This window comes from Hypomesus transpacificus, chromosome 10, assembly GCF_021917145.1.
Source record: "Hypomesus transpacificus isolate Combined female chromosome 10, fHypTra1, whole genome shotgun sequence".
NCBI lineage: Eukaryota > Metazoa > Chordata > Actinopteri > Osmeriformes > Osmeridae > Hypomesus > Hypomesus transpacificus.
Genome location: NC_061069.1, coordinates 4259918 through 4273639, shown reverse-complemented (window position 1 = coordinate 4273639; position 13722 = coordinate 4259918). Strand labels below are relative to the sequence as shown.

At 40.8% G+C, this 13722-nt stretch overlaps 1 protein-coding gene across 1 annotated transcript; it reads right to left on the bottom strand.

The window, feature by feature from the left end:
* Positions 1-7580: 7580 nt before the first annotated feature.
* Positions 7581-12272, bottom strand: inhbab (inhibin subunit beta Ab). Its single transcript, XM_047028025.1, has 2 exons — positions 11591-12272; positions 7581-8720 (listed from the first exon to the last, which is right to left on the bottom strand). Exons 1-2 carry the CDS (start codon positions 12057-12059, stop codon positions 7906-7908), a joined length of 1284 nt encoding a protein of 427 aa, XP_046883981.1. The 5' UTR covers positions 12060-12272; the 3' UTR covers positions 7581-7905.
* Between the last annotated feature and the right edge of the window lie 1450 nt (positions 12273-13722).

Sequence of the window (13722 nt, the reverse complement as noted above, 5' to 3'; positions counted from 1 at the left end):
GAAAGTGGATTTATGACTCCAGTGTACAACCATACACCCTTTTTAACAGCTGTCACTGACATCTTATTGCACTGACAGACACAATAAGTTCTACAATGATGAAAAGTATTACAACCCACCCCTACATATATTGGCACTGTGGCCCAGACACTTTCTTTTCTATAAGGAAGATGCCGATCGCCAAACGTTACTTTACTGAGATGTACAAAGACGTTGAAGGTACTTTTCAATCATATCTGTAAACATTTGAGCTTGTGGCTAAAAATAATTCACACAGACCAGCCTGCTTTTTGAGGTGAATCGGTCTACTTTCCAACCAAGCCTGGCAGTACCATAACCTACATCTAGAAGGCAGTACATCACATAGAACCACTCTCTTGGTTATGTCAGGAACACCAACACCAGGGAAAAAGCCTGATTTACTTCTGCTATAAGTTACCTAAATATATCTGATAAGCTATTTAAATGTACTAAAGACCAGGACTGTTTCACTATAACTAAGCCATGGTGTTGGTTGTAGAGAACAGTTACAGAGTAGTTTCAAAAGCGTCTTCTAAATGCATAAATGTAAATGTAGTTTGGTTGGGTTAAAAAAAGTATTTGATGAAACCACCAGAAAGCCCATCATTAATTACTTTCTAAATTACTTTCTCATAAGACGATTAATGAGTAATCTTACTGCAAAGACATACATTTCGGCAAAATGGAATGGAGAAACCCTGCGATATGAAAACATTCATGCAGAGCCTACTTCTGCTCTTGACCCCACAGTGACAAACCGGAAAAGGTGAAGGGGGCGACTACACGTGAGGTCACCTTGATCTAGAGGTCAGAGGAGGGCGTGTGCTGACGTCATGGCAGCCCCAGATGAAAAAGGCCATTGATTGAAAGCACTCCGTCTGATGATATGGGCTATGTCGGCCTTTTCAGATGGAATGTAGATCCTCTGAGTTGAGGGTTAGAGGGAAAGAACAGCAGGATCTGGGACAGATCAAGGAGAATGCCCATAGCTTGTGAGGGTCGAGTAGTGAAGGACCGCATGAAGCCACTCTGTGCGTGATCTGTCGCGGAAACAATATAGTTTCTATTGGCCAATTGTATAACATTTTCTTCCAAAAACATAATTAGTGCCACATTGTTTGCCACAGAGCATCACGCTGTACATGTGTTTTAACGGTATTACACTGTCATGAACTGTGGCACAGTGGTATATTTCTTCTCAGAATATGTATTTCTATTTCAATACAGTCCAGCTTTAATGACAGCCCCTAAGATGTATTCCAAATCTTAACGAATGATGTATAACGATATAATCTTTTCAAAACCAGAATACAGAAACCTCAGTGATTGTGGGTTTGAGAGTGGCAAGTTATTTTTCAATCTGAAGACTGTTGCCCATTTGTGGGGAAACACAAAACACAAACAACCTAATTAAAAGTAATACATTTCAAAAAAAGGCTTGGCTGTGTTTTCTTGGGATTCATGTGAACGTGTCACTCCCTCTAAACAATGCATTTGTCATGGTAGTTATGTCCCTCTTCCCTTATTAATGACAAGACCCAACTGTGAAAGTAAATTGTTGATTGTTTTCTCAGATTTGATCTGTTTAGGCCTTTTGCTAGCATCAGACCCAAAAGATCTGTATGTCATTTAGATGTAACACATCAAGTGGCAGGAACAGAACAGCATCACTTTGCTGCCAACACACATTTTAGGTTGCCTACTACCCTGAAATAATAATTCAAACATTTTTGAAGCATTTATGTAGCAAATCATTTTGTGCTTATATTATAAATGAAGGACTATTGAATTTTATTTCAGGCCATGCTGTAGGCCTATATGCTGGGAAAATGGGGAATGAGTGGTGGATTGAGGATTTTGTTTTTTATTGTGGCTTTGAAACCGCCCTGTCTAGTACAGTTTATTGATGCCCCTCTGTCCCTATCAATCTCTGCAAGTCTTTTCTGTCTGGTCATGGAGCTGTCAGTCAGGGCTCAGGGGCTGACCTTCTGAGCCATGTTTCCCCTCAACGGACCAAACAAGATTAACATGGATTAGCTAACACAATATATGTTCACTCTTTATATGACAACATGAGAAGTGATATGGTTCAGTTAGTTTATGGCTGAGTAAAAAGGATTTAATTTTTCCATGTTTATAATTTTTATGAAGGGTTTTATTTTTTATGAAGGGTTGTTTCCAGTATCTATGGAGGAGTAGTTTGTATTTATTGCATACTTGCTGGAAACAAAGGAATCAATCATTTCATTTTCACAAATGGTTCCACGTTTTTGAATGGAATTGCTACCAGTAGTTGTACAGAATTTAATTCAAAGACTTGACTGAAAATAGATCATAACTAGATGATAAAATATGAACTTTATGATCCTCCAAATTTATGATTATTGTCTTTCTTAGGGCATGAACCATTGAATACATAATACAAATCCACAACACTCCAGAGTGTTCAATGATTTTAATCCTTTTTGTGGAAGTGAAGTAAGCCTTTGACACCTACACATCAAAGACCAGACTGGTAATAGATTATTTTTCACATTTAATTATTTCTATATACACACTGATACCACACACACGTTATTCACACCTCTCCCCCGGGCACTGATGCGTTCCTTAAGTCAAGTCAAAAAGCAGGGGGAAGGTGTTGTGTGGGTGTAAAACGCAGTATAAATGATGGTCATGATGCAGGATAGAATATTCATAGATCACGATGCAAAACTTGACCATGTTAAATTTGTCCTGTTTTTACTAAATTAATATGCAAATGTTGTACTTGTAAATATCCATTTATTCTGTAAAAGGATACTAAATTCAAAATGGCATTTAAATGGTTGGAAAGAGAGGGCTCCCGGTAGATACAATGGTTTCCCGGAGGCATGCTTGGCACCAACTGTAGGGTAGAAGGAATGTCATCCGATGTTGGTCCTGTTTGTCTGTACAGTGTTTACACTGTATCATTCCTCTGTACCATCCCGTTTAAGACCTCACGCACATTAAGCCCATCAAACGTAGTTTCCTTATGTGGAGTGGTTCCGTCTTTCTCTAAGTGATTCAATGATATACCTGGAGGTTTACCACAACCAAACAATGTCCTAAAGAGCCATGGAACTCAAAGTTTGACAGCCCTACAGTTTAAGTGGTCCTTTTTGTTTTCTACAAAGGTTAACTTCTGTATGAGAGAGTGGTGCGACATCAAAAATGAATCAAATTTATAAAAACTGTGAGCTGAGCCATACTAGTAGGATCAGAATCCAGGGCCTTTTTTAGGCATCATGGTATGCATTAGATTCATTTAGTTGTTTTTGTAAAATGCTCTTGTCCTGAAGATGAAAACGTAGAGGAAAAGAAGGAGGGCGAGAGAGGGGGGGGGGGGTGTACAGTAACACAAACCACCCACATTACACACTTTGTAATGCTCACATGTGCTGTTATTGCAGCATCCTTGGCATCCAGTACCAAATATAGTAATTCTCTTTTGGCATGAGTAATCTCTTAAACACAGAGAAAAAGGGAGCACTGATTTCTGTTGTGTGCAAGTGAATACGTCTGTGAGCGTGTGGGCTGAGTGGTTGGCTAACAAGGGATACCCTGTCTATTTTGACAATAGTGGGACCACGAGCAGTTTCTTAGTTTATGATTGAAGTGTTTTGTCATTCTCTAAGCAGGTTGTAAGGCAGTGTGAATAGTAACCGTGGTAAACCGGACACTATTAAACCTTATTTCTTTGGAAGCTTTGTATATCCTAATTATGTGCAAAGTATGGCTACCAGAATATATAGTTGTCTGGATAAAACATGCCAAAGCCATAGGAAGCTCACTGTAATAAATAAATACAACAATACATTCGAAGTGCTCCTCTGGTTCTTAAGATGGAACAACAGCAAACAGACGTTACAAGTGATGGAAAGTGTGTCATTAGACATAGTTTACCCTAGCCTTTGTATCTTTTCTTTGGCCAAAAACTTTGAACCGCAAAGTCTCCTGTGTAGCAGCTATCAGTCTAACACTATTGACTATGATTCTGTGATGGAATTTCACCGACATAGTTTCAAAAATTTAATATATAGAGATGCTGAATATCGCCAACAATTGTTATGTATAGAACCAACAATACATAATTGTTATGTATAGGACCGTGTGAGAAGATTTTGCAATGGCTTTCTGTGCATTTCCCGATTGGAAAGGTATTTTCATGCGCCCAAATGTTCTGTTCTATTACAGTGCTTATTGACTAAGCGAGGGACAATCTTCAGTATGGTGTGATGAGCCAGGTCGGAAATATCACTGTCTGAAATAAGTGACCCGTCCAGAGCTTTGCTCTGATTAGTTTTGTTGGATATAATTTATTATAATAATATAATATATAATAAGTAGGTAAAACTGTAAATCCCAAGGCAATACATAGTTACACCCAGGAAGCCTTGGACCATGGATTCACTTGACCCCCAGCCTCCCATGCTGGGGCCAGCTTCTTCGTCTTGTAAAAGAGGGGAAGTGGTCTTCATCCTTGGATAAATGATCAGGGTCTAAACCATGTCATCAAGTATAGGGTACCCTCTTCCATTGGTACCCACAGCATCTCTGACACGCCCGAATGTTCACCAAATTAGACTTCAGAAGCCAAAAATTGTCCAAATCAGAGAGAGATGAGTGGAAGATGACCTTCATAATGAGCAGGACGAATATGGCATACGGGCGAGCAAACACTCCTTCAGTCTTCCAGGCCTTTGACAATTACATACTTTGAGACTATGGATTTGTGGTCGGAGTGGGAGCCGTCCAATCCCATTGTCACAGCAAGCCCGGCCAAGCTACATCCATACGCATACTTCTCGCTGAAACCTTGACCTGCACAAAAGAACTACGATATCGGCAATCAGGAACTGCTGGCCATGAAGTTTGGTGAGTGGTGTCATTGGCTGGACGGGAGTCGACGCCCTTTCTTTGTTTTCACCGACCACCATAACTATTTCTGCAGCAAGTGAGGGTGCTGCCACCTAAACGTTCTCACTGTTGCCCTCTGGCGGTCATCGCTAAAACTCACATAACCGTTGTACAACGTCATGGCATCCGGTTCTACCTGGAACACATTCCACTCACGTACACTGTCAATACTCACTCATTTAATTGAAAGTGAACCGGAGTTGACCTTGCCTCCACTTCACAACTGGACAAAGTTCATTAGTGGTATTTTCTATAAAATGGTACAATGTTTGAAGAAGGGGGGGGTGGGGGACAAAGATTGATACAAAAAAGTGGTGACTGGTTAAGATTAAAGTAAATACGGAAAGGATTCTGCAAACAGTCAAAGTGCATTGGCCTTATTAGAAGGTTACAGCACTGTAGTCGGAAATACTTGGTTTAATTGATTGCACATTACTTCAAGCACAGTGTTGCAATGTTTGCAAATTAGATCAGATTTGCACAGTGTAAAACTTTTACATCTACCTAAAGTTATGTATTTCAGAGTGTGAACATATTGCTTTTGTCATATATTTTTCCCCCCTAATCATTTACATTAGTGTCTCCTACTCTATGCGCTGCTGATTTTGAATGTCAGATATCCTTGGGTGTTATGTATGTCTTCTCGATTTGTTTCTGATTCCTCTTGTATCACTAGCATCACTTGGCAATGTAGCTTTAGAAGTTTCTCATGCATTCATTTTAGCCTTTGGGAAAAATCTCCAGCTGCTTGCTACGTTCAAATTATGTGCAGGCATGACCTGTACCTTCCTCCTGTCTGTTCCTTCACACGCTTCATACATTAAACACCAACTAGAGAAAGGGGCTTGTTATCAATAACATATTCAAGAAACACAAGTTTACAACACACCGTTAAGGTAGAGTGGTGGTATAGATATGGCAATTGTTGAAAGATGTGCAATTTACAAAACTAGGCAAAACAGACATTTATATAAATTAGAATTTCCTAATGGGTGGATTGGCCCCCTGCACCCCAGTCTAAACATGAGCTAATTGGGTGAAAGAGTCTAAAGTAAGCTATATACTTCTCCACTCTTTCAGCACTCTGGAGCTCAAGACGGTTTTTCTGGCACCTCCTTCAATTACTACTGTAATTTGGAGTTTAAGATTTTTTTCCTTTGGTCAGACAAACTCAAGCACAACATTTTGTCAAGTACTGATAAACTATAGATGGCCAGATGGGTACTGTAGATAACTATCAATGACCAGAAATATATCAGTCAAATCATCTTACTAGAGGCTGTGTTTATACCTTAGTCTGAAAACATATGGATGTCACATGTGGATTTCCCCAAATTCCCTGTTATTGGCACTTTCACAAAGCTATCAAACTCTAGCTGCTGGTGTTCCCACATGCAACACATGGAACAGGAAACACGTTGCCTCCACAGCTGGTCTACTTCCTCCTATATCAAATCTTTGTCCTTTACCAAACCATATAATTTCCTTTTTCCACACTTGGATAAAGGACTAAACTATTATTCGTATAACATGAACGAGTTTTAGTATAACTATTGTTCTTTTTTTTGGTACAAATCTTCTTCAAATCTGAAGATAAACTGGTTTGTATACCTGAATGTTTTAATATCCAATTACCTTTGTCTGGGGGCAGCCCAAGCTTACTGGAGGATAAGTCCGTGTATCATGCAGGCTGAGGTCTCACCGCTGCGGCCTGGGTTCAAGTTCTGCCTTGGCCCTTCGCTGCGTGTCCTCTCTCTGTTCCTGCCTTTCTGTCATGCTTCACTTAAAACGGTCCAAATAAAGCATGAACAATGCCCCAAAAGATATCTTTAAAATTACCATTGTCTCAAGTGTAAATGGAACATACTAAAGCACTGTAAAGTTAAAACACTGTGCAACCAGTAGGAGACGATGTTCCCGAGCTATAACAGAAGACTCTAAACAAAATTAGTACAGCATATTTAATGATGAAGCAAATTTTGATGGCAAATAAATTATATAAAAACATCCACAAGCACTGTTCAGATTTGTAAAACAAAGCAATAACCATACTTAACAACTTAATGCAGTTGCCGAAATGCACAAAAAGTGAGTTTACGTTTTTTCTTACTTGTTACGGTGTCTTACTGTTTTTCAGTTATGATGTTATTGGTGTTCTGAAATCATTGTCATTCATTGCTAGATGTTAGGAACCTTAATATTACAAATGATTACAAATTGTACATTGAAGTCTAGTGGTCACCTATCTTTGGTATTACTTTAATTGAGAGTAAGTCTGCAGCTGTATTAGTCAGTGTACTTGTGTTCATACTGTACATTATAACGTTTTTTCTTTATGTACTTAGCAGCGGTTTACGCAGCCCCTCTTTTCTCAGTGTCAGCTATGACACAGCTAGCAAGAATATTGGTATAGTGCAAATGTAACATTCATTATATTTTATGTACAAAACAAGATAGTAAAGAGATAATAATATTAATATTGACAATAATGATATATCTTATCAGAAAGATATGAGTTTGGCTCCAGTAGCTAGTCAAACATTTTTCAAGTATTGCTCAACAAAAAAACAGAGAAACAGCTTAAAAAACTGAATGTATCAAAAAGGTTTTCGGAGGGGTGTGTTTCAGCGTGTGTGTGGGGGGGTGCGGACGGGGCGTGACCTCAAGTCATAACACCTGATTAGTTGCATAGTGTTCTCAGGTTCCTTATAAACTCAGTTTTCTTTGCAGTGCAGAAATTTAAAAATTCAATTTTACAGAGAAATTCCATTGTTCTACTCTCTTTAACAAAAATATATTAGAGACCTTTATATCAGACAACTTAGATCCCATTTATGAAGACAGACAAGCATTAGCATTTTGAAAGGAAAAATGGCAACGATTGTCCCTTTTCTCATCCAAGTCACTGGTTTACACAAGTCTCTTATCAAGCCTCCATGTCTTTTATGAGCATCCACACTCCTCCACAATCATGTTCTGGATGTCCTTTTTGATAATCTTCTGCTCTTCGTTGTAGTAGAGCATGGACATAGCACGTAGCCGCGTAGGAACACAACAGGACTTGATGTTCTGAAAGGGGGTGTAGCCCCGCATGCGATAGTGGTTGATCACTGTGGAGTGGAAGGAGAGTGAGGACCCTGTGAAGCTTGACACGTGACTTGGGCAGTCGCCCTCGCAGTAGTTGGCATGGTAACCTGACGGAGCAATGATCCAGTCATTCCAACCGATGTCCTTGAAGTTCACGTAAAATTGCCGTTTGCAGCAGATGCGGATCTTGCTGTCGCATTCGAGACCCCTTTTGTTGCGCAGGTGGGGGTGATCCTCGCCTGGCCGCAGCGCCACCATGAGGAAGGGTCGGTGTGATTGATCCTTCTCCGTACCTTGCTCGCCTGTCATTGGGGCCAAGATTGGCAAGGCGTTGGCCTCGGCGCACAGAGGGCAAGACACATGCAGGCTGAGGACGCTGCCACCACTGTCTAGGAGGTGTTGCACACTGCGAGCTACAGGTAATGTATGCCAACCACTGCGGCGGGTGTCAACTGTCTTCTCAGATATAGACTCCTCCTCTTGAGCCAAGTTGGTAGTAGCCAACGTAGGGCCCTTTAGATGATGACGTTGTAGGAGCTGGATGGTCACCTTGCCCTTGCCACGGTTGCCCTTCGGCAGCTTGAGGAAGATCCAAACATTGGCTTGCTCCACCACAGACAGGCTGCCCCCTTCCTTCGATATATCAAAGGTCACACTGGTTGGAGAGTCCCCTATGATTGCAAAAAAAAACTTCTGTTAGCCAAAAGAATTCCCAGTATTTCCTTTAAGACTTCAGTATAACACTTGGTATACAGCCATGGCCAAAAGTATTGGGAGCGACATACATTTTGTGTTTGTAAAGCTTGCTGGGTCTTGGCATAAAATGAATGCTAACATAATTTCAGTAAGTCATATCATCAGCACAAGGTTGCCGGATCGATTCCCCGCCGTGCTCAATGACGTTGTGTCATTGGGCAAGGCACTTCACCCTACTTGCCTCGGGGGGAATGTCCCTGTACTTACTGTAAGTCGCTCTGAATAAGAGCGTCTGCTAAATGACTAAATGTAAATGGTCTATAGTTGTATATTTATGAAATAAGTGCAATACTAAAAGTTTTTTTCAGAAACATTTATTTTTTTATTTTTTTTACATATGCTATGTATGCTGCAATTTTTCAGTGTCATTATTGTTAAATATTATTTTTAATAATGTAAAGATTAATGATCTTTTTAATAAGTTATGCAGGTTATTTAAAGCAGTTTGTTAGTTTTACAGTTATGACCCACGCAAAACGGTTACATATTTTCAAAAGAGAAATTGTCTTAAATATATGATTATATTTTGCTGATTATCAGCTATGACAATAAAGAGCAATTACCTTACACTAAATGCATATTGTATGTTTGCTTTTGATCTTAATGCTAAAAGATTGAGATTTTGCACGCCATGTCACATCTTAGGACAGTCCACTCTGCAAACTCAACACTGTTACAAAAGGTTGTGTTTGCTAAAGGTCTGTGACTTCCGATAAGCTTGAATGTGCCTGCCAATTGCTTTGTGAGATATTTACATTGTAATGTTAAGAGAGAGGCTCTTTGTGAGGCTTTAAAAGGCAGTTATTACTTTTATTATTTTATGTTCATTTGGGGAATTGTCAAAATAGTTCAATTTCAATAATAATTATCCATTTCACCTGAAGTTCTGCTAAGTTAGAACAGACAACAGACATGTTGAAAAGTAATATTTTGGACCCCCAAATGTTATAATAATCAGAATTGATAAAAACTTGAATGTGAGCAATGCCCCTAAGTGCATTTGACTAAATATCAGAATGGCAAAAAAATAAAAAAATTGAAATACAACGCCTCTTTCCAAACATTTGTGTCAGGGAGAGACCCACCGCAGCCACGGGAATGTTGTCAACACTGTTGTTTGTCCTTCATTCAGTCAGAGGACAGCAGCAGTTGCTGTGAGATGCAAGCAGATTCTTTTTTTCATCTCTCCGTCTCATCCCTTTACCTCTCTCTCTCTCACTCTCCTTCTGTCTCCCAATACCCCTCTCTGTAATTTTCTATTCCTCCCTTGCCCTCTGTCTGTCTCACTCATTGTGCATTGCCTTGACCCCCCTTCTCCATTTATAGCCTTTACACACAGCCCAAAGTCATTATTGGGGCCCATATTTGGATGAATGAAGTGATTATGTACGGCCAAAAGCCCTGTGGGTATGTTTGGTTCCAGCCCCAATTTACCCCCCCTACCCCCTCCTAATTTCGGCAACTCTTTGAGGGGCCTTTTATTAATCGAAGGTTTCATTCAAAGGGATATACTATTTATAGCCTGTGGCCATTATGCACATTTATGTAAGCAAACAAGGCAGGAAAGAATGCATTTGTCACCCGCTTGGTCTTCCAGCTTGATTCATACAATGGCTCTTAGCCCCTGTGATCAGCAGAGCAGTGAGTGATGCACCCCTGCTTGGGGTGGTGTGCTGTTCATGTTCAGGAATTTGTACCAAATTGGATTTCTAATTATGACAATGTACAATACCTTCAACTTATTAAACTTTAATTATTATTGAAATATTCATTTCAATTATTTAAACTGAGAATTGATTTCATCCCCATGTAACCAACTGAAATTGCAACTGATCAATGGAATGGTGCAACAAAAATCTTAATAGTAATCAGCATGCAGTGCATACCATGCACTAGCAGTGCTGCTACTAAGTTATATCTACGTTTGTGTACTGTGGGGTTTCCTGGGCTGACACAAAGCACCAGCGTAGAGACACAGCTGGGGAACATGTGTCTTGTTGGCAGCCTTCCCTTTGCTACTGGGTGGGTATCCCTCGCTGGCACTTTCCAACAGTCTCCAAAGCCTACACACATTTTCTATTTTAGAAAGATGTGTAAATCTGGTATGTGTTTCATGTATTCTTTGTGCAAAGACAAAGTCGCAGCGTGCTTCTGAATGCCTTGTTGTACAATTATTGTCAGGGTTCCCACAGCAATGGGAAACACAGTGTATTGCGTGGAGTCACAGAGACAGCCAATCGCCTTGTTTGTCCGATTGAGCAAGTCTTTTCTCCTGCTTTTAGTCACTACGTCTCATTGAGTAATTATGGCTCCCTCGTGGAGTTTCCTAGAAAGAGGTATAATTCGCTATTTAAATCCAATGGATTAGCCTCACAGCAGTTATACAGAAATGTATATTATATTTGTTATTGCCCAGACAATTAGCTTTTGTCTATGCACATATACTCAAATAGAAGCTTTCACCTTAAGGGCATAATGCCCGCACAGACCCTCCCACTTACATCAACATAATATATAAATCCATACTAGGATAACAACATTTCATAGATATTTAATCTTCTTTGAGCTTAGGAAACATTTGCCAGTAGTGACTGTGTGGTGTGCAATTAATAATATTTAGCATTAGTTGTAAAAGTCAAGAACGGAAAATGTAGTGATACGTTTGATTCAATACTTACTTAAAATAAGTTAGTACTTTTGACTAAAAGTGACAGGGTACAAAGATTTGGAGCAATATTCACTTAGACCCTTGAACACAAACACGCACACACAGTTGTCACCTCACCTGGTTCTGCAAAGGTGATGATTTCAGAAGGTGGCTCAGGCGGTAGTCCCTCGTCCGATCTATCCACCTCGTCCTGGATCTGCACGCTTCCGTCTTCACCCACCCGGCCCACATGGAGCTTCTTGATGGCATTAAGGAGGGCAGCCCGGGGGACGGGGTGCGTGATATTGGGCCGTGTACTTAAGTGGAGCATGTTCAAGATGTGCCTCTTCACCGCCTCCACCATGTCAGTCTGTCCTGTCGTCATGGAACCCAAGTCAGTGCCAGTGCTGGGTACCAAATCCGGGGACTCCCTTTTCATTTGAGCTAGAACACAGGCTGGGCAGGAGGATGCCTGGATCTCCTCTGCTGGCCCCTGCATAGACTCGTCCGCACCCACTGACCCTGCCGGAGTCGGCGAAGCACAACCTGTCCACGCTGCCATGAGCAGTACCAATATTCCAGTCACAAGAGCTAACGAGGGCATCATGGGTTGTTGATTTAGGACACAAGTACTCTCTTACCAACTCTTACCCACAAACGGTGTTGACAAAAGAGGACAAGTGCACTGAAGTTCTCCTCTCCTTACCTCACTGAATCACAAGGTGTTGAGGTGTTGCCACTAGAAAACTGTTCTTGCCCAGGAGGGCAAAAATCAAGGACAGATCGTTTTTATTCTCAAAAGTTTCAAAAAAGTTAAATACTTCCGTAAAAGGTCTTGCAGAAGAGTTCAGCAATACCAATCTTGATCTTGTAACAAATACAGAACATTTAAGGTCTCAAAGTATTTGCTTCAGTTACCCTCCAAAAATACCTTTCTTGATGTGTACAGCAGGTGTTTTGTCTCACTAAGCCGGTCTTCTTTTCTTGCAGACGAAGTGGAATGATTTTGTAATAGATTGTCCTGTCCTTGTGGGAGTTGGGAGAGAGCACTACTGAGCTGCAGTGGTGTCCTGCTGATGTGCCACAGACTCTGAGCGCTCCGTGCACCAGAGCTGAATGGCTTTGTGGAAGTGGGCAGGGTTACTGGGTCCTCTCTCCTCTCTTTCTCTCCGAACAGTCTCTCTTTATCTTCTTACTGTAATTATACCTCCCTGCCTCTTTTATCCCTCCGCTAGCCTACCTCCATTACTATGTTTCACTATGCGTGAGTCATTGACTTCAGCCCCCCCCAACCTCACCCCCCCCCCCCCTCTCCTATTCACACGTAAGACTCACACGAGAGTCAGAAATCAAAGCATTTTTTGTACATACCTCGATCTCTCCCTTTTCACGTAGCTTTTTCAAGCCTTGCAGTCGGATGACTTTTCGCGCATCGTGGTGGAGTTTCCTGACAGATGCACGTCACGACGGAGTAGGAGGAAGAGGCAGCGTGTACGCACGGAGTCTCCCTGATTCATTCATACCACACACTTAACACTGACATACACACATTTCCCCCTCCGTCACATGCACATGCACACATGGTCACACACATGCGTGTGGACAGGATACACATATGGAGCAGGTTCACGCACATCTACTTTCATCAATTCTCAATTTGGCACAACGGACACTTGTTGGATTAACAACACCAGACTCATGGCTTAGCAAGAGCCAGAGGTGGTTTGATGTGAGATTCATTGAGATCCCCCTCATCTCAATAAACCCGCAAGGTGTAAAATAGTGCAAGTTATGTCACGTGTGTGAATGATCTACAATGTGTATTTTTCACTGTTAGTATATTGTACTTGAAATGTTCCCACTTGCAATGTTGAACTTTACATTTCACGAGATATGTTGCATCACGCTGCAGTTCAAAACCGGTTTCAGACAGATGAGGAAGGATGGAACCTGTTGATGTTAGATGATTTTTTTCTTTTACAACCACACAGAATACAACACTACTCCCTCTGGTGGCAATATACTGACACACGTGAGGACGTTTATTGCTGCTCATTTGAGTCAGTTTAGATTTTACCTCTTGAGGTTATCATCTTTTATTCTTCTTAGTTTGTTTTTCTCCTTTTCTTTATATCTACCCCTCTTTATCTCCAGTGCCCCATCTTTCACCCTGTGTTTTTTGTTGTCTTATCCTCTGTCTCTGTTGTGTCTACGTAATATGATGAACAGGTATTGTGCCTATCCACTGTGTAAGTATTATGGTAAACTGG

Coding starts and splice junctions, on each gene's coding strand:
- inhbab (XM_047028025.1), bottom strand. CDS start 12,059: ATGATGCCCTCGTTAGCTCTTGTGACTGGAATATTGGTACTGCTCATG. Junction 8,721..11,590: donor CATCACCTTTGCAGAACCAG/GTGAGGTGACAA, acceptor TTGCAATCATAG/GGGACTCTCCAACCAGTGTG.